This window comes from Neolamprologus multifasciatus, chromosome 8 (genome assembly GCF_963576455.1).
Source record: "Neolamprologus multifasciatus chromosome 8, fNeoMul1.2, whole genome shotgun sequence".
In the NCBI taxonomy this organism is placed as follows: domain Eukaryota; kingdom Metazoa; phylum Chordata; class Actinopteri; order Cichliformes; family Cichlidae; genus Neolamprologus; species Neolamprologus multifasciatus.
The window spans coordinates 29536734-29561507 of record NC_140446.1 but is presented as its reverse complement, the minus strand read 5'-3'; the positions used below and the strand labels follow the sequence as shown (position 1 = coordinate 29561507).

General features: G+C 41.5%; 1 protein-coding gene across 1 annotated transcript in view; it reads right to left on the bottom strand.

The window, feature by feature from the left end:
- Positions 1-24094, bottom strand: part of plcd3b (phospholipase C, delta 3b) — a 28823-nt gene extending 4729 nt beyond the window's left edge. Inside the window, exons 1-12 of the mRNA XM_085171336.1 lie at positions 23783-24094; positions 22065-22120; positions 21857-21968; positions 18046-18274; positions 17714-17843; positions 14755-14980; positions 13824-14025; positions 10345-10489; positions 6833-6985; positions 5042-5179; positions 4795-4948; positions 1069-1185 (exon numbers count right to left, since the gene is read on the bottom strand). Of these exons, the coding sequence (XP_085027462.1) occupies positions 1069-1185; positions 4795-4948; positions 5042-5179; positions 6833-6985; positions 10345-10489; positions 13824-14025; positions 14755-14980; positions 17714-17843; positions 18046-18274; positions 21857-21968; positions 22065-22120; positions 23783-23873 (1753 nt within the window). The 5' untranslated portion in view covers positions 23874-24094. The remainder of the gene's footprint in view (positions 1-1068; positions 1186-4794; positions 4949-5041; positions 5180-6832; positions 6986-10344; positions 10490-13823; positions 14026-14754; positions 14981-17713; positions 17844-18045; positions 18275-21856; positions 21969-22064; positions 22121-23782) is intronic.
- Positions 24095-24774: the final 680 nt, after the last annotated feature.

Sequence of the window (24774 nt, the reverse complement as noted above, 5' to 3'; positions counted from 1 at the left end):
CGTTACTAAAACCGTGATTTTTTTGCGAGAATGTCTCATGACAGTGACGTAAGCGAGTGCGACGTTCGTGACAACAGCTGTGTGCAGATCAACAATGGATCATATATCGAGTGCAGAGAGAGTATGAGCGTGCAGCGTTTAAAGCGTGGAAGTACTGACCTTACTTTGAGTTTGATTCCATAAAAAGTGACAAAAACATTAGCGTCCGCTGATCACTGCGTGGGAAGAAAACTTCTTTTTACAGCGAAAAAACCCCTAAACTTTCAAGCAAGCACCGAGTAGCTACGACGTAATGGGAAACTCACAGAGAAACTGCCGTATCCTTCCACTGACTGCTGCCGCACACCTACACCAGGGTAAACCTCCGCCTACCCCACTCCTGCTTTACAGGTGAAAATAGAGCAAAAGGACCGCTAGTCTTTGACTTTATTTATTTTCTGCTGTGTTTTACTTGCATCTATTTGAAAGAGTGAGTGTAAACACAAATATATATATATATATATATATATTTGTGTGTGCTGCACATTCCAGCACATAAAATATATATATTTTATGTGCTGGAATGTGCAGAAAATAGGTTTAAATGTTAAACAAATTTCTTCCAGTCAGAGAATGTTGCATATAATGAAATTTTTGCTTGATGCATAAAGTTAAAAGATTAAAACTAATAAATCAAGTTTTAAAAAGAGACTTTTCCATTTGATTACATTTTGTATGATGGATTATGCAGAAAAAGTAGAATTGGGCTGAAAGATCTATCACTTTATCACCTATTCAGGTTGTGAATCGTGTTTTTAAAAAGTAACTAAGTAACTAAGTAACTAAGTAATTAATTACTTTTGAAAATAAGTAATCAGTAAGGTAATGGGATTACTTTTTTGGGGAAGTAATCAGTAATTAGTTACTGATTACTTTTTTCAAGTAACTTGACCAACACTGATGTCCATTAGTCTACCCACTGGAGGCGCGAGTGTGGGAGAACAGTTAGTGACAGTTCTTTACTTTACTTTCTGTTTGCTTCTCTTAAAAATAGAACAACATAAACAACATATTAAAAAATGCTCTCACCAATTTGACAGCCTGCATTCCACATCTCCTGAGGGTTATAGTTGGAGGAATGGAGGCGCTGGCCTGAGGGGTAGATCCTGCTCAAGTGGTGACTGTTGTGACGAACAAAATACACCCCTGAATTGAGAGAACAAGAAAACTTCAACACATTTTGCATTGTCGTTATGCTCTTGAATAAGGTACAGTAAACACAGGAATCTGTCTACCCAAATTCTAAGTTTATATAAACTTCTACATCTAGATTGCAGCACACAGTTCTGTGCACAAGTCTCTATCTTTAGATTTTGCTTGCTAGGTGCCCAGGCCTAGCCACGCACACACACACACACACACACACACTGACTGCTGGCCTGACTGCTGGCCTTTTAAACAAATATAGCAATATATAAATTACGTCAATCTTCCTGGCACTTAACAGCGTGCACTATATTACTCTGTTTGTGCCGGAGGACCTGATCCTTGGCCCTAATTTTTGTGTGAGGTGCATGAGGCGTTAATAGTGAGAATGACTGAAAATAGTGAAAATAGTGAGAATGTGAAAAGTAGAGTGCTATCAAAGTTGAGGGGACAGATGGGACATGAGGACAAGACTGCTGGTCAACAGTGCAAAATCTACACCTTCCCCCCAATGTCTAAGGTGCATGTAACACTGAGAGGCAGACAGTAGTGATTGTCACCCCCTCTGCAGCCCCACCACCAACCAAGGAAAAGCCATTTCAAAAGTGCCCCAGAACACGGCTGCACCCAAGCCCAGCACCCACCGACCCTATCACAAAGGATAGTGTAGCTAATGCAGACGGGAGGAGGCAGACCTTTTCTCCAAACTAATTTAATCTAGATTAAATTTCTATATTGTGTAATATACAAATCATTTTTTAATTTCCAATTCATAAGGATAATTTTACTATCGATGTATGGGGCAGTAAGAACTAGATGTGTTGTATATGGTGGAATATCTAATTCACTTATGTCACCTAAGATGCACAGTTTAGGTGAGGATGGGATGCACCAACTAAACCTAAATGGATCGGTCTTCAGAATATCCTCTGCCAGAACCTCTGGAAAGGCATACAAGACCACATCTTCCACAGCATGTCTTTTATCCTGTCTTCCTTCTCTCACCCCAACCGGTCGCAGCAGATGGCCCCGCCCCTCCCTGAGCCTGGTTCTGCCAGAGGTTTCTTCCTGTTAAAAGGGAGTTTTTCCTTCCCACTGTCGCCAAAGTGCTTGCTCATAGGGGGTCATATGATTGTTGGGCTTTTCTCTGTATCTATGAAGCGCCTTGAGGCGACATTTGTTGTGATTTGGCGCTATATAAATAAAATTGAATTGAATTGAATTGAATTGAAGACCATACTAGTATTGCTGCCTGTACATTGGGTTTTCCCCTAGTGGACGAGAGAGTTTGTTCCCTGCGCCTTTGGGTCAGGGAACAGGTCCTGACTGTCATCTGCGCTTATGTGCCAAACGACGGTTCAGAGTACCCGGCCTTCTTGGAGTTCCTGGGCAGGGTACTTGACGGTGCTCCACCTGGGGACGCTGCTGTCCTACTGGGAGACTTCAACACTCATGGGGCTTCAACAACAGTGAGACTTGGAGGAACGGCCTGCCGGATCTGAACTCGAGTGGTGTTTTGTTGTTGGACTTCTGTGCAAATCAGTTTGTCCATAACGACCACCATGTTCAAATATAAAGGTTTCCATTAGTGCACGTGGCACCAGGGCACCCTAGGTCACAGGTCAATCAGTTTTGTAATCATATCTCCAGACCCGCGGCCATATGTTCTGGGCACACGGGCAAAGAGAGGGTCTGAGCTGTCAACTGATCACCACCTGGCGGTGAGTTGGATTAGGTGGCGGGGGAGGACACCACAGGTTGCACTGGAACAGTTCACAGCCGAATGTGAAGTGGAATGACAATCAGCACCTCCAAATCTGAGGCCATTGTCCTGAGCCGGAAAAGGGTGGAGTGCCCACTCCGGATCAGGAACGAGTTCTTGCCCCAAGTGGAGGAATTTAAGTATCTCTGGGTCTTGTTCACGAGTGATGGGAGACGGGAGCGGGAGATCGACAGAAGGATTGTGCAGCTGCAGTGCAACTTCTGTCATTGTGAAAAGAGAGCTGAGGAAAAGCAAAGCCTACCCTCACCTATGGTAATGGGCTGTGAGTAGTGACCAAAAGGACGAGATCGTGGATAGAAGCAGTGGAAATAAACTTCCTCCGAATTGTGGCTGGGCACTCCCTTAGAGATAGGGTGAGAAGTACGGCCACCCGGGAGGGGCTCAGAGTAGAGCCACTGCTCCTCCACATCGAAAGGAGCCAGTTCAGTTGGTTCGGGCATCTGACAAGAATGCCTCCTAGGTGAGGTGTTCTGGGCATGTCCCACCAGGAGGAGGCCTTGAGGCAGACCCAGGACACGCTGGAGAGATTATATCTCTCGGTTGGCCTGAGAACGCCTTGGTGTTTCCCTAGACAAGCTGGAGGAGGTGGCTGGGGAGGGGGAGGTCTGGGCTTCTCTTCTTAGGCTTCTGCCTCTGTAACCCGGTCCCGGATAAGTTGAAGAAGATGGATGGATGGATGGATGGATGGATGGCTAGATGTAAGGCCCATTTGGAACATCCTTTGACCTGTATAGTGTGCTAAGAGTTTTGTATTGTATAAGTTGTGAATTGGGTCGTTTTGAAGCATATCAGTCTCCAGAAGTTTTGATCTTGACTGATCAAAATCAAATACAGAAAGAAGGGAGGGAAATTAAATCAGCAGTGTTTAATAATAACTTACAAATATTACAAAGTACAGAAATGTAAAAGTTACCCCTATAGGTATTTCTAAGTTGTAAAAGTATTTAGTATTCTCTTTTCTATTGAGTATTTTCTGTTCTACTTTCCAACAGATATCTGTATGCTTTCAAATGGTTGTTAGTTTACATATGATAAGTAAAGATTTAGGTTTTTTTTGTTTTATTTTGTTTTTTTTTTAAATTCCCATTAAACATAAACATTAAATTGTTTATGTTAAGGCTTTTAAAGCAGATATGATTTTAATATTGGAGCTTATAAAAGGCAGATAAGAGATTTTTACTTTCGTGCTTTTGTGCTTGTTCGTGGTCCAGCCATGGGTTGTCTAACAAGCTCGATTTAATCCATTTTGAAACATATAGCAATTAGTGCTGTCAATAGACTTAAAAAAATTAACTAATTAATCTCACAATTTTCTGTAATCAATTGCGATTAATCGCAATTACTTGATCAACAGCCTGGTTGCAACTACACTTTTTCAACTTTATATTTAAGCTTGTAACAGACATTTATGCAATATAATGAAATAAATGGGGAATAAACAAAGAATATATTTAAATTCAAAGAGAATTTCAATAGTTTTCTTCAATCTTTTAGCACAGGTTCTCTCAGGTGAAATGCAATAAAAAAAAACTATATACTAATAGGTAAGTATACAGATTAGTGCTGTCAAACAATTAAAATGTTTAATCAGATTCATCACAGGGTTGCTGTGGATTAATTTTGATTAATCACGATTAAATATCATTCCGTCCCTTTTCCCTTTCTATTCCTGGCTTCCTTCTTCTGTCTTTCATCTTATAAAACAAACCAACAATATTGCTTGCAAAACATAAAGAAATGTGGGGTGTCTCAGTACCTTTGCTACTGTACTTGTACTGTACAAACAATTCCACTTTCTCTAAAAGGCAAGTTTAGACGTGTCCTACCTGAGTCCTTAATATGTCTGAGTGCATCACTTTCGGAGAAAGATGACATGTTGGTTGCTGGACTTTTGGCAGCTTGTTCGAAGCTTTTAAAGGGAACACTGCAAGTGTACACAACCATGTCTGATAGCTCCGGAGTTATCTTGGAGACGCCTGCCTGACATCACATGCACATACACAGAAACCAACTGAATTAGTCACCATCCCGAAGTGGTCAGAGGTACTGTTTCTAGGACAGTGTCGTACCAACCTTTTTATCCTCCTTCCTTCTGGGCTTCCCTTCTGTGCAGCTGGTCTCCTCATCTGAGGAACTGAGGTCTGAAGAGCTGGACGAGCATTCCTCCAACCTCTCCTTCTTCCCCTTCACTAGGACTTTACCTTTAAGAGCCTACACACACACACAGACACACACACACACACATACACACACACACGCACACAATGTTTGTTCTGGTGGCCACATTAATAAGAGAGCATGTTTTAAAGAATATGTGTCTACTGTGCTCAGAATACAATCACCAGCTCTTCTCCGTTTGTACTCTTCCAACCCTTGCCTATGCCGGGATGTCCCTGATCCCACATCGCTTTGGAGTTCATCACTGGACTAGCACCCTTAGCAGGTAACCCAATTCTAACTATTGTAGACCATTTTTCTAAAGCAGCTAATTTCACCGCCCTGCCTAGGCTACGCTTTGTTCTGGAAACCACTCAACTCATCACTGACCATGTTTTCTGCCTGAATGTCATATCAGGCCACATTCCCCACTTCCTGAGTTTGGAAAAAATTCTGTACTTCCCTCTGAGCCCAGTTCAGTCTCTGTTCTGGTTTTCACGCACAGAGTAATGGCCAGGCCGATAGGGCCAATCAGGAAATGGAGACCACCCTCCGCTGTGCTGCCACATCCAACCCTGCACACATTAACCTTTTCTGCCATTGGTCTTTCTCCTTTTGAGGCATTAGTGATCTGCCTATTGATCACGATAAGCGTTAAATAATTTTCACCTAGTTAGACACAAATTGCAGATTTTTCCTATTGTAAAGCTCTAAACATATTTGTTACATTTATACACTTGTGATACATAAAGGTAACTGCAGTTACAGCATAATCTTCCCAATAGAGCTCTCTGAGCAGTGCTCAAACTTTAGATAAAATTTAGTCATGTTCACAGACTGAAAACTTCATTACAGGCCTAAATAATTGTCTCATGAAAGGGGCTACTTTCACATTTTTCTGTAATGCTTTTGAATATATTAAATTCTTACTGCATAACTATGTTACATGAGAAAAATGTCAAAGGGCTCTGAAAAAATCTCATGAGAGATAAAAGACACATGAAACATTTACTGCAAGTTTTCCCATACCAGGCTGAAACAACGCTACTAATGTTCTAAGGTTTTACCAGAAGTATCAGAGGTCAGAACAAATGTATTTAATTGTATTAGTTTCAGTTATAATAAAAGATGGTAAGCAGTCTTACCAGCTGTGAAAAATACTGACAGCTGCCAGTGTTACACCTCAGCCTCCTAGTAATTATTGTATAAATTTAAGAATCCTAGGTGACTTCCTTCTTGAGTTACAGACCTCTGACCGTGAAGGTCCCGAGATTCAAATTCATTTGAGGTTTTCAGTAAATGAACCTATGGCATTAATTTAAAAATCCTACGTCGTCATCTTTATCATGTTTTAAAGTTGGGTGTCCACGCCTGGCAGAGTGATGACAGTACCCTATCAGCCTTTTACAGCTGAGGATTAAAAACTGTAAAAGTGGTTGGAGACTGAAAAACTTTTATAGGACATTTAAAGCCAGCCAGTCTAATTTTAACCATGTCCACCGTCCAATGAAAAGTATCAAGCACAATACATATATCTCTTTGTCTGGATCATTTTTATCTTTATTAATCTGATGAAACTGTAATTGTGAGAACAATCTATATGTGGTTTAATTAACCCAGGAATATTTACATGTCCCACATAAAGTTATGTTTGCTATCAGTGGATTTAGTAGTGGTAATGGGAACTGAACTTCCTTGACTACTTACCTCTGGAGAAGGCAAATTGTGGGGATCCAGGCCTTCAAGAGGCTTTGTTAGACATTTGTCTCCCAGAATGGAGTGCAGATGTCTAGCCATAACTTTCTGCTGCTCCAGAGAGCAGTGGTTCTCCAAAGACAGGATTAGAGGGTAGGGAGAGGACTGGGATAGACACAATGTTGGAAAGTCAGTGAGAAAAGTATTTTCTGTAGACCAGAGAAAGATAAGGAAATTATCACTTGGCCTGTCAGCAAAATTGTCACTGTGGCTAATGTCGATCTATAACACACCTTCCTCTTGTGTTAGGGTTGGCACCAACCTGTTTTTAGGTTTTAAATGCATAGAAGTGCTATTTAAATTTGTTTATTGCATCAAGCCTTTTTGACTTTGTCAGGAACCTCAATTTAAACAAAATAAAATAAAAAATAATTTCACAAAATTACAAAATGCTTTGGCAAAAGTTATGACCTTTGTGTTGTTAGGGTCGGTTCCGACCCAGTTAAAATGTAAGATTATGAAATAATCAGTGCCAAAACTAAAATCATAAACACACTGAGCTCACTAACACTGTCGGAGAGAAGTTAGGGGCTCTCTCTGTTTGTCTCCTCAGAACAAACCCTTTTATCCCTACTGCTTGATTGAAAAGGTAATCCAGATGGAAATGTATAAAAATGTAAGACGTGTAAAGACGTTGGTGACATGCAGAGTATACATCTCCAGTTTGCAGTATGCAAAAATGAGAAGATTTACAATAAGCCAAGCTCTGCATCATATCTTTGAATAGAATTAGTCAGAAGACACAAAACAGCACACCAATATGGACAAGCCAGTTCCTGAGGAGCAGGATGACACAACAAAGATACATCTGATAAGTCTGATGAGGAGGTCACAGGTGCTGAAGCTGCTTTTGTTCTGCTGAAACATACAAATCCAAAAGTGGTCACATCTCTTGGAGTGCAGTATCTCCCAGCTTGCATGGCAGGGCCACTGCTGAAAATGTCACCAAAATGACCCCTGGGATTACCAGGTGTGCCGTGACAAGAATACGTGACATCAAGACATGTTTTAATTTGTTATTGATTTCACCACTTTTCCTAAAAGTCATTATTGCTATTATAATGCTTTAAAGAAAAAACAGCCCATGGCAACATTTGGAATGTCACCGCTGGGAATACCTGGATGCTTATATTGGTGCATTATAAACACTGATAGTTTCTGGATGCATCGCCAGGCAGAATCTTTTTCTTTTGAATGGTATTAAAAGTCCTCAGATTTGACAACAGTGGTCCTAGAGCAAAAACTGACAAGCTTGGCCCATCAGAGATGTATGGGAGAGATTGGTGCATCTCCTTCCACTGATGTTCAACCCAGGGCAGAGGTGACAGTAGATGAACATTTTGTCCCTTTCATGGAAAAATGCTCTATCTGGCAACATAACACCAGCCAGCCTGGCGAAAAAGACACAGAAACCCATGCATTGCTGATGCAAAAACTGCAATGCACGGAATCTACAGACTTACACAGACTAATGTGCAATTAGTATCTCTGTGAAAAATCAAGGAAAACTTCTAATCCTTAATATGATTACTGGACTGCGAGGACACGTGACAATATCATGTGTGACAATTTCTTTACCATCTATGACCTTGGATAAGGACTTCAGGAAGAAACTTACCAATAAAACGAAGGCAAGCAAAACAAAAAAAACTTGAACTGACCCCTGAAGGACAGGGCTCCACTTTCTTAAATATGTATGCATTAAACTGACCTGTAACACCACAGATTAGGGATGCAACGATACCAATTTTTTCAAACCGATACGATACCGATACTTGGATCTGAGTACTTGCCGATACAGAGTACAAAAACCGATACTTCTACCACACACGCACACACACACACACACACACACACACACACACACACACACACACACAAATGCAATGAATTGGAAGACAGGTTTCATTATATTCTCTGCCGATAAAAAATAAAATCTTAATAAAAATGACCACAAAAAAATTTCAAGTGAAAAATAAGCACTTCTGTTAAATTATTGCAGAGTCTCCACATTGTAATTTAACAAAATATCACTGAACTATTGGCACTGTCTCGAGCTTTCAGAATAATAAATAAACACTTCTGTTTATTTATTATATTTCATATCGCAGCTCGAGTATGCTGAGAAGACGGTGCAATCCTATGTTTTCCACGACCGACAGTGGCTGGTCATCCAGAGCGATAAAATGAGTCAGAGCCTCTGTTATTTTAACTGCCTGTGGATTTTCTCTTGACATTTTTCTTCACTTTATCAAAACCTGAGTTAAAGTTGGCTGTTTCACACTGCTGACATTTTGTTTAGCCTAGCTACAGCAGCCTCCAGTTTTTATCTGGAGCCGCCAGTCTCACTCGTCTAACCCTGTGCCTGTTTAGCGCGGGATGTCCCCCTAGTGGCCAATCTAAAAAACTACAACAAAAATGACAAGCCACCCTCTGATTAATGAAATAAGTTGGTATCGATTCATGGTATCGGTTAACTTTTACGAGTATGAGTACACACACATTTTACAGTATCGGCCCCGATACCCGATACCAGTATCGGTATCGGTGCATCCCTACCACAGATCTTACAATAGTTAATAACATTAAAATAAAGAATAAATAAAAGAAATTATTTTAGAGATATATTCTAGTAGTTGTAATTAATAGTAAGGTAACATAAAAAATCTCTTGAGGTTCGGTTTACCATTTTTTTCGATTGAGAAGGTATCCTGTAAAAAAGCCCCGTGGGCCACATTAAAACCAATCTTTTCATAGATAAGGAAGCTGAAGAAGGTAACCAATAGGTAACAAACAAATTGGATGATAAATTATTGTTTTGGCTGATTTGAGGCACAGTCAAAACTGACACGTTAACATAAGAGACAGTAACAGAAAGCTAACACAAGAGGAAGGACAAGCAGTAAAAATCAAAGAACATATACAGCAGTAGCATCTATATCAATATATCTCAAGAAATACGTCAAATCCACCATCAGAATGGACAAACATGTATTTACCATCACTAATGATGCATTCAGATGAGCAAAACTAGCTTCTATAAGTCATTCATAATGGTTCCAAATATATAAATATATATATACATATCTGAACATTGAGAATGTCAGCACAGTGTTAGCATTTGAAGCTTCTGCTGATTGTGTGAGGAATTGTTTTTGGCTCATTGTGGTCTCTTTAATGTCACGTAATCAAGGTAAGAATGATATAATCTGTGGACTAAAGCAGCATCCATACAGGAAGCAATCTGATTATTCAGCATTACTTTGCAGCTGATGGTTGGTTGTTAGAACACATTCAAAGCTCCAATTAGCTAGTTAACCCTCTAATATATTTACACTACTGTAATAAGTCAGTCAATGATATCTGCAGTAGTTGCTTAGATTGTTTGAAATACCATACTACACAATTTCTACAGTAAGATTTCATTTTCTGCAGAGGACTCTTGGTTACAGTGAAGTACTCACTTTGAAAGCATACTCATTGATAGTCTCAATTACTTCAACAAAGGGCACTTTGGAAGTAAGTGTGTGTCCATGATAGATAACTGGTTCTCCTTTGTCTCCATCCCAACAGTCCAGCTCCACACACCGACAGCCATGTTTTAGAGCTCTAAGAGACAAATTCAAGCTTTGTGAGTAAAGGTGTACCTTGGGTTAAGAAAAAATTACACCTTAAACACCTTTTATTACATATTTCTGAAGTAAAGTAAATTTAAAGTAACTTAAAAAAATATGGCATTTAATTACTTTTTGGACAAATGTAACATCAACAAATGACTGTTCTAAGCATATCAAATCCTATAACAAAGTACATAAAGGCAGCAAAATGGCTTCATAGTATTTTGTAGAAGAGATTGCTTTTGAAAATTTATATCTGTGATTTTTCTGGCTAATGTTACTTGCATACTTGCATGCCTGCTTACAATGAATATTTGCCAGCTATCTGATATTTTCCGTTTTCCACCTACTTCATCAGTAAACAATACAAATGGTGCACCTGTCACGACCTGCAGGATCGGCAAGGCGCTGATCAGAATCTCCCCACTCCTGGCTCTCCTTTTCTATCTCTTTCTTCCCCTCTCTCCCTCTCTCTCCTGTTTGGCCGGGGCGGAACTCATGGTGGGTTCACGCCCTCGGCCCACGCCTTCCTGGATTGGGAACACCTGGGCCTCATCAGACCAGCTGGTATTTTAGAGGGAGGAGGTCAGCTGTTCAACGCTGGATTGTTGTGAAGACTCTAGTCAGCCCAAGTTTCCCATACCTCCGTCTCAGAAAGTTAACGTGTGTTTCTGTGTTCTAGATTCCCTGGACCCATCCCTGTGTTTGTGTGTGGAGTGTGGAAGGAGTGACTGGTCACTAGCAGAGAGAGAGAGAGGTTGGCGTGAGCGCATGGGCGATTGTGGGCTCAAGAGTTGGGAGTTCGCCTTGTAATCGAAAGGTTGCCGGTTCGAGCCCCGGCTCGAACAGTCTCGGTCGTTGTGTCCTTGGGCAAGACACTTCACCTACCGCCTACTGGTGTTGGCCAGAAGGGCCGATGGCGCGATATGGCAGCCTCGCTTCTGTCAGTCTGCCCCAGGGCAGCTGTGGCTACAACTGTAGCTGCCTCCACCAGTGTGTGAATGTGAGAGTGAATGGGTGGATGACTGGACGTGTAAAGCGCTTTGGGGTCCCTAGGCGGGACTAGTAAAAGCGCTATACAAATACAGGCCATTTACCATTTACCATTCCCCTGTTTTCCCTGGAGCCCTGCCTCTCACATCTTGTGTATAGCACTATCCTCGCACTGTCTGTAAATACACTTGGTGAAGATCTTGTAAATAAACAGTTTCTGTCAAAACACAACTCCGGAGTCCTGCGAGTGGATCCTCAGAGCAACCCGTGACAGCACCATCAGATTCATGCAGAATAGCTGAGTCATAGCTGGCTGGCTAACTTTATCTTGTTTGGTTAAGTTATACTCAGTGTTGGGGAGTAACGGAACACATGTTCCGCCGTTACGTATTTAAAATACAAAATATGAGTAACTGTATTCCGTTACAGTTACCGTTTAAAAAGGTGGTATTTAGAATACAGTTACTTTGTTGAAATAAATGGATTACACGGCGGTACTTCCCTGTTTCATATTGTGGCGGGTCAGGCCTGTTTGGGTTTTGTTTGACAGCTACGTTCTGTTGTTCCAGGCGACAGCGTTACGGTTGCCATGGTTACAGGGTGACGCTTTCTCTCTGCGTGTTTCCTGGGTGAGAGAGGCCTTTTTGTTGTTGTTGTGCTAAGCTAACAGGCAGAATGCTACAGGTATAGCTCTAAAGAATGTAGCATCATAGGCAGTGTAGTCCGTGCTGCAGGGAGAATGGACTGCCATACACGTTATGTGTCTGTGAGCGAGGGAGGGAGAAAAAGGAAAAGTACGAGCTGTCATCGAGCAGAAACAGGAGCTGGAAGCATGTAAATATAATAATAACCACTGCAGCCAAGAAGAGAGCCTGACGAGCCCAGCTGTAAGTAAGCTATTAAGACTCGATTGTACACTGTGTTCGTGTTTTCCTCTGAAACAATAAGTTCTGTTGGAGCAGCCTTTCAACGCCTCTCTCTGTCTCTCGCTAGCAAAGTTGACCCAGACAACAAAGTAAAGCTAGTTTTCGGCTACGAGCCTGACATGAACCCACCGTTGGAATACATTTTAAAAGTAACCTTCCCAACACTGGTTATACTTAGTAAAAGTATGCGTGAGTGGAATTATCTGGCTTGCTAAATTAACTCACCAGCTGTAATGAGCCATGACTTTAACTTATGTATAATGTTGAACAATGCCATGGTACAAACATTTCTACACTAAAGTATAATTGCCAACATGGGGTTGGTTAGCCAGCTAGTTAAAACTTGTACATGTGGGTTCATTTGTCAATATGGCAATGGTAACTTTTGTTAACAGTACCAAATTCCCAGGTATACACACCAACATTATGACCACCTGCCTAATATTGTGTTTATACCCCTTTGCTCACAGAAAAGCCCTGACCTGTTGAGGACTCCATTGCACCCCTGAAGACACGTTGCAGTATCTGGCACCAAGATTTTAGCAACAGATCGTTTAAGTCCTGCAAGTTGTCAGTTGTGGCCTCAATGGATTGGGCTTGTTTGTCTAGAACATTCCAAAGTTGGATTGAGATCTGGGGAATTTCTGAGGTCAGTATCTTGTGCAAGGACACTTTGGCATGCAACCAGAGACCAACCTTCAAATTAGCAGACCACCTGCTCTACCTACTAAGCTACAGCCACCCAGGATGAAGTGATAGTCTTGACAGTCTTATTCACTTGTCAGTGGTCATAATGTTAAGCCCGATTGATGACAAAGTTAATTAAAAGTGCATCATAGTCTTGTTTAAGTCTCAGTCTAATAGAGACTAATACAAGCTTGCACTGAGTGCGCACAAAAGTAAGCACCACTGCTGTTTAATGGTTTTCTAGGGTTTCACAGAGATGCTTTCAGATCACGTAAAGCCACCAGAGTTTTGATGTGGTGGAACCTGCACCTCTTCCCAAGATGCGACACTGTAATCTAACAGCTGAGAACAATTCTGAGAACAGAGCAGATATGCGAAGAAGCACTACGTAGTTTATCCACCTATTCCTGACACTAATCTTAATCTGAGTTATGATGTCAGTGGTCTTAGCTAGGTAGCCCAGACAACGCCATCCAGCTGTTTATAGGGGACTGACAAGTACTTGCTGCATTTTGTGTGTTATTGGTTTTTACAAAAATTCTAATTCACCTTGTTCAGAATTTTGTGAGACAATTTAAAGTATAATGATTTAGTACAAACCTCTCCTACAATAATAATAGCATACTGCCTTTGTCAATAATAGTGAAATAGTTAGGTTACCAAATTAATAAATGCATTTGCACACAGCCTAGTTCGCAATCACTGCCCTGCTGCTGTTACCGTATGTAAGGCTCTGTGCTGCTGCTCCCAGTCAGCTGGTCCTTAGTGAGGTAGGTGTTGTGGGACGAGGAGATGAAGTAGTGTGACAGTGGGCGTGCCATGTCTTGGTAAACTCTAGCGTGTTCTGGGTTAAACACACAGTTTTCCTTTGACAACATGTACATGGTGAAACCATTGGGAGTCATGAAGCTATTCTTCTGGGCTGCAATGGGCAAAGAGAAACAAAGTTTAAAAAATAGGGTATTAAATAAACATCATTTTTATTCTTATAATTAAAAATAATAATAAAAATGCCTTAATTTTTTGTAGCACAGAAACAGAGGGGGAAGACATTCAGAAGGGATGCGACTGGCCAGGAATCAAACTGGTTAACTGGTTGCTGATGTATCCATGTAGACTGCATCCTCTTCACTCATTTACAGCTTTTCAACTCTTTTTATATCAGTGTCTGAATTAATCTTCATGTGCCTATGATTAGTCAATTGATACCAGGAAAATACAGTATACACATAGAGGAGCAGTGTGGAGCAGCCTGTGTATACTCAGACTATTCTATAAAGACTTGAATCTCCTTCGGGTCTGATGTAAACTGAAACACTTCAGCTTATCTGATCACTTACCTCACCAATCCTTGTGTTTTCATTTGCTCTAGCCAGAATGTGTTACTGCTCATCCCTCAGACAGACTGGGAATAAATAAAGAATTACCCCCAACCCATTGTGATATTCTGTTCTGTCCTATTAGACATCTATGTGAAATGTTGTCAGGTCAGACTTGGTGTATGAATCTTTGAGTTGTGGCCAAACTGTGTTTTCCTTTGTACCACAAACTTCATCCTTTAGCACAGCTGAATATTTGTCAGGTAAGCTTTGCTATTTTTCAAAGAATTTTAATTCTCCTATCTTATAATTTATTGTTACTAGTACCGTACCCCACTCATTAAGTTCATAGGTGAGTATGAGGCTTTGGGCATGAACGAGTGAGGCATCCTCCCCCTGGTCCTTTAGGAAATCCCTCAGGTCCACAGCTGAAAGCACACAGCCATTTGCAGAGTAGCGAATGAATATGATGTCCAGTTCTGGCCTTCGTAACAACTCCCTGCAGAAAACTTCAATCTCTCCGTGATCGAGACGACCGTCACCTGACTGGTCACATTTCTATCAGAAAGACGGAAACAATAGCTGTTTGTTAATGTGCAAATAGAACATGGTTTGCTGTGGGGGTGTTATCTCTACCCACGTTTGGTCTATATATCCCTGTATCTGCTATATTATTTTTATCCCTGGTGGGGATAGCTACGTAAAAAAACAGTGTTGTGAAAAAGTTAGCAGTGCCTAACCGGTCCAGGAGCTCATCAACCTGGGGCATCGGATAAGGATATTCCACACAGAACCATACAGACCCATCTTTCTTCACCACAAGAACTAGGGGGCTACACCACACACTGTTTGACTCTTCTATCACTCCTATTTTGAGCAATTCTCTCTGGACAATTTGCCTCTTGCTCAGGTAACCTGTGGGGCTGTAAACACACGGCCACGCCAGGTCACTCTTTGCATGCCTATGCAAAATGGTGCTCTATGAGCGAAGTACGACGTGCAGAGGTGAGAACACATCTGCAAAACGCTGCTGGATACACCAACATCCACTCTCTGGCCCTGTGTGACATGTTTATTACAATGGAGAGAGGCAGGAATGTTTGAATTTGGCATCTCTGGCCCCAATTCATCTCTCTCCTCTCCTGGTTTAGATTTCATGCCCAATAATTTGTACAGCTGTTTAAGTGTGTGAGACATGAATGACCTGCCCTTGTCAGTCAGGAATCTCTTTTGGGCTGCCAACTCAAGAGATGCCCCGAACAGCACCTGCGCAACACTCTTTGCAGAGCTGGTCCCCCGCATCACTGCTTGCGAGGGTTGCTTTGCATAATCCACCATAACTAATACAAAGCAAGACACGTGCCCTTCGGTGAAATGGCCTGATGAGGTCCATGCGCTCAAACAGCACTTCCATTATTGGTAGTGGGCAAAAAGGTGCTTTTACGATAGCTGGCTGGTTAACCAGCTAACATTCCTTGCATGACGCATACCATGAGCGCACATCTGCTCGGGCCTGGCCAGTAAGATTGGGCTATTATTCGCTCCAGAGCTTTATCATATCCCATATGCCCTGCAATGGGGTTAAAATGAGCCGCCTGGAAAATAATTTCTCGACGGCTTTTCAGCACCAACAACTGGGTGTACTCCTCCTCTGTGTGAGTGTCACAACTCACTTGATGAAGCCTATTGTTCAATAATACAAAGTGTGGGTAGGCCTGCGTGGCTTCAGGGCACACCAGGTGACCATCAATTTCTATCACTTGGTCGAAGGCTGAGTTATGAGTCATCATAAGAGTGCTCCAGTGGGAAATCTCCCCTCGGGTGAATCACTGGTGCCGGCGGATCCTCCCTAGAAGTACATGTCACTGCTGAATGCCGCGCAGACACTACATGCTACTGCACTGTAAAATATTGTGTGATATTTGTAAATGCCCCCATGCACACACTTAACCGCACTTTGCTTCCAACAATGCTCTGGGGTGAACCAAGCTTTGATGCACAAGGGCCTGCGTACAGGCCATGTCCACCAAAGTCTGGTGTATATCTCCTTACTAATATGCGGTATGTCTGGTTGGGCCCAGAACACCCGTCTGACTTCCATCAGTGGACACTCCCGTTGCAGGTGTCCCGGCTGCCCGCGCCACCCCCTGTGGCTCGCGTGCCTGTTGTTGCTCGGCTCCGGGTTGGCAGGTTCGCTAGGACAGATTTGAGGACTGCAGGGGCGGAGGTCCCTCCACTGAGGCTGGGCCAGGGGGCCTCCTCCTCGGTGCAGTTACCGGCGGTTGCCTGCTGACCAGTTGGTGATCTTCAGCCAAGGCTGGTAACAGCGGACCATGTCACCTCTCTGGGCAGCCCCTGCACAAACTGCTCCAGGACAATCAGTGAGAGCATCCATGCCTCGCCCTCCGATGGCTCGGGCTGCAGCCATCTCATCGTGGCATTGTGCAACCTACTAGCCCAGGCGAACAGCTGATCCCCCACCTGCCACAAAACCGCCTGCAATGGTCCTCTGGGGAGAGCCCAGGCGAACGTCCTCAAAACGCCCCCCTGACAGGGGGGCAGGCTCACGGCCGCCGTCTGGTCCACTCCGGATAGCAGCAGCAGTAGCCGCGGAACCCACTCCACAGCAGGCCACTGGCATGCCTCACCACTAACCTGGAATGCCTCCATGAGGACCTGGGGATCATCCCCGTAGCTTTTCAGCTGCTTTTCAGCTTTTCAGCTGCTCCTCCACTCCACACTCAGCTCCTCTCTTGAGCCCCTGCGTCACTGAAATAGGGACAGTCTGATTACTGAGTGGTGTTGTTGCTCCCAGTATTCGCTTAGACAACTTCTGAGGCCGTCACAGAGCAGCTGTATTTGTACTGACATTAGATTACACACAAGTGCACTCTATTTAGTCATTAGCACTCATCAGGCAATGTCTATGGACGACATTCAGGATTTTGTTCACAAGTGAGAGGAGTGTGGAATATGAGATCAACAGACAGACTACAAGCCAGTCCTCTGTAATAAAGAGAGAGCTGAGTGTAAATGTGAAGGTGTCAATTTACTGGTGAGTCTACGCTCCTACCCTTTCCTATGGTCACAAGCTCTGAGTACTAACCAAATAAAGTAATCACCATTTGTATACAATATGTAAATATGACAGTGAAGGAAACTGAAAAACCCAAACTGCGTGCCAAGAGGGGAAATCAATACTCCAGACAGAATGGCTACAAACCCCTAAAAGTTAGCTTTAATTTAAATGATTGACTTTAATTACTTAAATTAAGCAGTGTCTTCTGCTACCTGGAAGAGGCTGCGAGCATACTGGTCATTCAAGTCAATATTGATCATCTGCAGCAGCATCTGAACCTCATCGTAGCTCATCTTGTCGTCGCGGTTTCGGTCAGCCCGACTCATATAAGCATGAATCCAGGTGACACTGTCAAGGAAGCACTCGTGAGCCATATGGTGTATTTTAACATGAAGTTTCAGTGGTTACCTCTTACAGTGCTAACTCTCTAGTTTGGATCTCTTGGTTCCCAGTGGTCAACAATTATTAAATGTACACAAAGTTGTGCTTCTATAAATCCAAATGAACAGGGATGTGTGTCCACCCCCACAAAAATCAAGGATATTGGTCAAGTTTCTCCTTCTGGGTCATGTTGTCCATCCTCTCCTGCAGGGTACGGATGCCACGGGCCCAGCACTGAGCTTCTTCCTGGCTTTGGCAGAGGAGATCCAGGCTTTTACGAGACCCTTTGAAGACCACTGTTAAACACTGGTTTTCAGGTACTGAGCCAACCATCTGCCGCAATGTTTCTGACTGGCAACCTTCGTGCACACACTCCACTTCCGTGATGGAGACTGGAGGATGAAGAAAGAAATAAAGTGAGCAAAGAATTATTCAAATATATTCACACCTTGTGATTGTTATGGTCCTGACAGAGAGTTTTAAAAAAATATTTTATCTTTGTTTATTATTTGTTATGTTACACTCTGTAGTGAGCAGAGAATTGGACCCAATATGCAGGACTCAGAAACAGAACTGAACTCAAAAGGCAGCTTTATTCCTCGACATGCAGGAAACCAAAATGCAAAGAACTTAAGTAAGCAGATACTGGTGAACATTAGCTAGAGAACTACACTGAGAAATAGACAGGGCACACAGCTATGGGAAGATCACAACAAGTGACAGAAGGAAACAGAGGGCTTAAATACCCATGAGATATGGGTAAAGGTGAAACACCTGGAGAACACAGCTGAGCAGAATCCACTAACAAAGCAAGGAAGGCAAAGCAGAACATAACACACACGAGGCTATAACTAAACTCAGACGCACAAGAGAATAATATATACAGAGACAACTCTTTTGTAATTTAAAAGAAATGAGCACATCAGAACCAAGCTCGAAGACCCAGGACCACGACACTATTAGGTTTTCCACCCAGTTCTTGGTTTGTTTGTTCTTTAGAATTTGGTTCTTTGCTTATTCTGGTTTCCTTAGTTTCCTCTTATGTACTGTTACCACATCTTTGTCTCTGTGGTTAGTAACTTCCTGTTTTAATTTGGAAGTCTTTTGCCTTCTGTGTTGTGCTTATAGTTTTACTTCCCCTATCACTGTTTAGTTTCACTGCTTTCTTCTCACCGATCTGTTTTCCTAATTTAGCCCTCAATGTGCTCCGATGTCTGTCTTTCACTTTAAGCTGACTGTATCATACTGTTGCCTACTTATGTATTTCCCTGTTATTGTGGATTTTGTTTCATGTATTTCTGTTTATCTCTGCATTTATAGACCTTTTCCGTCTTTTTCAACCAAATGGCTCTCATTATGTTTTGAACCTTGTCCTGTCACATTTTGGATGTGGGTTCTAACATTCTACACTTCACTAAGATGACAGAACAAGGCAACCAGAACATGGATGCAGAAGATATGGCAATCCTTTCCAAGGACCTGAAGGAGGAATTTAGGAAGCTTTTTGGAATTTCTACCTAGATTTTTGGATCTACAGATATTAAAAGTCTGTGGGCTGAAGGCCAGCAAATCCCATGCTGATGATGCTGGTGCCATTGCCAGCCCCCATCACAGCCCAGTCTCAAAATGGGCTCTGCCTCTAGGGGACTCTCATCCCTACCATTGATAATGGGCTCCAACCAAGCTTTTGGAGGGGTCTCCTCTGCCACTGTCAGCCTCCTCCCAACCCCCCCTGAATGATCATGACCTTTATCACCAGCTGCCATTCACCCCCTCCAAAGGGTCTCCAACCTGGGTATTGCTGGCTGTCATCACTGGCCACCAACTGCCAAAACAGGCCCACTGGCCACCTCCTTGGCCATTGCTGGCCCCCGGGCTCACTCCGAGAACTGTCTCTCTTCATTTGGGTAAACCCATAAAACTGCTTCTCTGCTTTGCCCTGCAGCCAGGCCAACCCACAGGACTGTCTTTGTACCTTGCATCACCTTTGGACCAGCTCTCTGAACATATTTTCCTTTCCCTTTGGTCTCCTCTGCCTCTTGATTCTGCACGTAGGCCTTTCTTTTCCAGCTTTTGGACTCTATGGTTTTGTTTTAGTAAGACACTTGTTTGTGTCTAACAAGCTTTTTTTATTTCCACATGTCAAGTCCAATTACAACCATCTACAAGCTTTTTGAAATACATCTGATAAGATTATGGAATGAAGAGTACAAAGATTTTGCTCCAATGTGGGGATGAAATGAATCTTATTTAGAAGTGTAATATACTAGAGGAAAACCATCTCTGTAAGGATCTTGGATATCAGGAGTAAACCACAGAACTGGTACACCGAATCCAGTGCCAATTAAAGGCTGTACTGTACTTGGGAGTGGCTGAGTCATATGTTAACTACACAGCATCAAACCCACAGGCTCCAAGGCAGACTCCCGCCATATGTTTTGCAATCCCACTATTTAAACTATAGAAAGGATCTTATGCTCAAAATAGATGAGCTCTATAATCAGGGCAACATGTGTGACCCTCAGATAGTGAAGGAGGGAGTACAAAGTACAGAGCAGCAAACTGTATTTAAAATGGTCAAAAATAGATACAGTACATTTTACCTTACACACCCAGCCACCACTGAGCAGCCACTACAGCGTATTACATAGGTTATATGTAATGTTATAGTTCTCTTTTCATATGAGCTAATCTAGTTACTTTAATCACTTTAGCTAAAGCATAATGATGTTGGTCAGCATGTCTGCATAGTAACCCTTTATAATAACAATGATCAATAAACAGAAAAATGTATAGGTAATTAAACTTTACTTCACTGTTAACAAATAATTAGACCATGATTTTTCTTTAGATTATTTATTTATGTATTAGATGAATTTAAAAATTGGAGAAAAACATCTTTCTACCACAGGCCATGATCTATCGATGATAATTACATCTTGACCAAAACTTGAGACTTATTTTCGGCTCACGCATTAGTAAAAAGAAGCAGGTGTGATTATTTATCAAAGTATCAATGGCTCGATTCCTGTTTCTTTAGACAACATATCATATTGTTCCTGGACAAGATAGTGAACCCAAATTGCCCCTGAAACGTCCACTGGAGTGTGTGTAAGAAATAAAAAGTTTGTGAATTTATAACAGTGCTGTTAGCGTTTCGCTAAGAGCATCAAAGCACTACATTAAGTGCCATTACAAAGTATTTGCCCCCTTACTGATTTCCTAGTTTTTGCATATTTCTAACACTTACACATTTCAGATCATCAAATACATTTAGACAAAGATAAGATATTGATAAATCACAGATTTGTGTTTGAAAAGTTTGTATGCACAATTTGCACACTGATTTTTTTGTGTATGCACTGCTGAGCCCCACTGACAAACACACTGAGAACTTCTGGCTTAAAAAAACTCAAAAGGAAGGTTTTGGAGTGGCCAAGTCAATGTCTGGACTCAAATTAAGACGGAGATGCTTTGGCCTGACCTTAAACAGGTCCTCCATGTTCAAACATTTCCAACATAACAGAATTAAAAACATTTTGCACGTAAGAGTAAGTCAAAATTTCTCCACAACTGTGTGAAATAGTCATTCCCAGTTATTCCAAATACTTGATTGTGGTTTCTGTTGTCAAGGAGCGCACAAAAAGTTATTAGGTTTGGGGAACAATTACTTTTTCAGACAGGTTTGGATGGCTTTTTTTCCATTAATAAATTAAATGATTTAAAAACTTTATTTAGTATTTACTCATCTTATCTTTGTCTTACAATAGAATTTGTTTGATGATCTTTGTGTTTTATAATCATCAGCACTGTATAATATATGTTATATGAAAATAATCATTTATTTATTCTGTGATCATGTAACAGTGTGGACTACAACTTGTTATAGTTTAATATTTCATTTACAACTGACAATTCAAATTCATTTAGTGTCAATACTGTGATGCTGCATACAACATAGTACAAACACTTACAGGATTGTTGTTCCTTGGCCCGGCTCGATGTTTTGCATGATTGACACCAAACGGTGACACCATCTTCCAGCAACTTCAGAACCCGACGCTTCTGCCAGCGAGGCGAGCGAACCTTCCCATGTAATGATTTAATATGTTACAATACATGTAATATATAGCATTCACAAACTACTTCTAACTGCTACAAATGGTTTATAATTATTGATACCTTCACCATACTAGAGCCCTGCAGCATCTGCCTCACATCTTCATCATTTTGCACTCCTAGAAAGCATAGAGACAAAATGATTAAAATTATGTTATATACACTATATTTATATACTGTATTTGGGTGTGTATAAAATAGCAGTGAGCATACACCTAATTATAATATGATTCAAATTCAGTAGCACTGGGATAGGCTGAAGAAAGAACAGGGAGGGCATAAAGAGAGGAAAAAGAGATCAAAGTTAAAATTAGAGGCTAGTGTGTATACATCTGCCACACCACAGCTGCTCATGTGGGTGCACTGTAATTGAAATATATCTTGGGTGGGTGGACAGAGAAAAATGGAAGGAAAAACTATAAAAACAACATTTGGAGCCATTATAAACTTGGGCCCCCCCAAAAAAGTAAAAAAAGTAACACCTCCAGAAAGCTGCAAAGTTTTTTGCAGCTTTTTTTTTAAATGCAGCCAAGGCATTTTTAAATAAACATTTCAAACTATTTACAGAACAATCAGCTGTTCTGCATCAAATCTGATGCCACACAAATTATTTGTGCCACTCCAAAAAATAATTTCTGTCCACTATGAGATAAAGGAGAACAACAGCCTGATACCTGCAGGCCTGACAACAGCAGATGTATCACTGCTGTAACACCTGTAACACTCAGCAGTCGCCTCATTGTTCTGACACACACAACAAAACTATTGACTACACTACACACTAACTACACACTAACTACACAAGATTTGCGCTAAACGTCGCAAATCTCTCATATCTCAAAACACCGCCGTCACTCCTAAAACTTCCCCCCGTGTCTTAACAACTAGATGCCACGTTGCCATATCATTTTTTTGATTGGTAGACATGGTACTTTTTTCGACCAATAGGAAAGGGTGGGGGTTGGTTTTGTTTTTGCTGACAGGCGGAGAGTGCTTTGAGCGTTTTCCTTATAAAACGCCGTTTTTACAGTAAATATAAATAACGACAGTATTCAGGAAGAAAACTAAACATTGCAGATATTTTTTTTTATCATAACTCTGGTTTTACGTGGTCTATCAACACAATTTATGAATGAATCGCATCATTGGCTGGACTATGGGATCAGGTGGCATCGTTCTAAACACATACACGAGCAGCCAGTCACTCACTGACTAACACTGCAAAACAGAATTGTTGAAATTTTAATTTTAATTTCAATTCAGGTTAGATTTTTTTTGTGTGTGCGCAGAGACCGTGCCAGCACTGCGCAATTGCGCACGTGCGCAGCTTAGAGGGAACATTGGTCATGTCCGGTACTATGATACATTTTTCAGGCTCAGTTTATGTTGCTCAATTCAGTGGCACATATTTAAATGTGAAAACTGTACAGCTATAACACCAGAGTCGCCTCCTTATTTTTTAACTGGATTTGAATAAGTCAAGAAAATATTTTTAAGTTAATTATCGGCTCACTGGAATACGGTAATTTCAGTAATTTTACTATCTGGATAAACTAGAGCAGCGTGGAATAGTATACCTCAAGTACCTCTATTTTTACTAGGGAGCTAAGCAAATGTACTTTCAAGCACTGCAATCTGAATGTGAAGCAGGGTTAACGGGTTAAAGCAGGGTTAACGTCTAGCAAAGCCATTTTCGGAGGGAGTGAGGGAGATACCGGTACTCTTTCAGTAAAAATACAGAGCATAATAAACGCACAGACTGCTGTAACAAAAACTCTCACCCAGATTCCGCAGAGGATCAATGGCCTTTAATTCGGACGTCCCGGCACCGTTCTTCACCTGGGGGACTGCTTTCTTTCTGTTGCCCAACATACTGTAAAGAGGATGCGCTTTATTTAGCTCTCCGTGCCTCCCTCCGTCCCTGCAACCGTATCCTGCGTTGTGTGTGTGACCGAGGTAGGATGTTGACAGTCTACTGGCTCGGCTGTCAAGACAGTGTATACAAATCACAGAGCAGAGTGCTCCTCATGGTTTTATCCTGCCGGTGGAAAACAAGACACAAGACAAACCTTTGCAATATCATTGTGGTTGGATTGTAAAGCATCTCTTCCTGGATGATTTTCAAAATAAAAACTTTGCGACGCGCAAACAGGGTAGACCTACCTGTTTCATGTTATTTATTTATATTTATAAAAGACGACTAATGGACCCACGTAGTCTCTTGAAGTATTTTTTTTTTTAAAATTCGGTTACAATAAAAATAAAAATAGTGTAGACAGAGGCATAATTAAGACATTGTATAACCATTCTCTGCTTGTCATTCTCTGCTTGTGTCTACAAGATTTAGTAATTTGTATTTGAACATCAATTAATTTTTATTGTTATTTTTATTGAGGGGGGAGAACATGCAAATGTTTTGGCATGTTGTATTCTACTAAGAAAAGCTACTGAGACACATTATTGCAGATTCATCGTGATTAACTAAATAATCGAAGCATTATTTTAAATTGATCAGAACTGCAAGGTGAACGTTTCCTAATCACGATGCCACATTAGTTATTTATTCGCATTTCCCATGTATTATCACACCTTACCAGAAATAATATTTTTTAAAGCTTTTAACCTAAATCTGTGATTTGACCCTTATTATGCCTTTGTTTTGAAAGCACACGTCGATATTTCCGGGGATGTCTTCGTGAAGTTGACAGCAAAAATCATTTAAACGGATTAAAGGCCGTGGACAGACGTGAAATTTGAGATTTCCTCGTCCGCC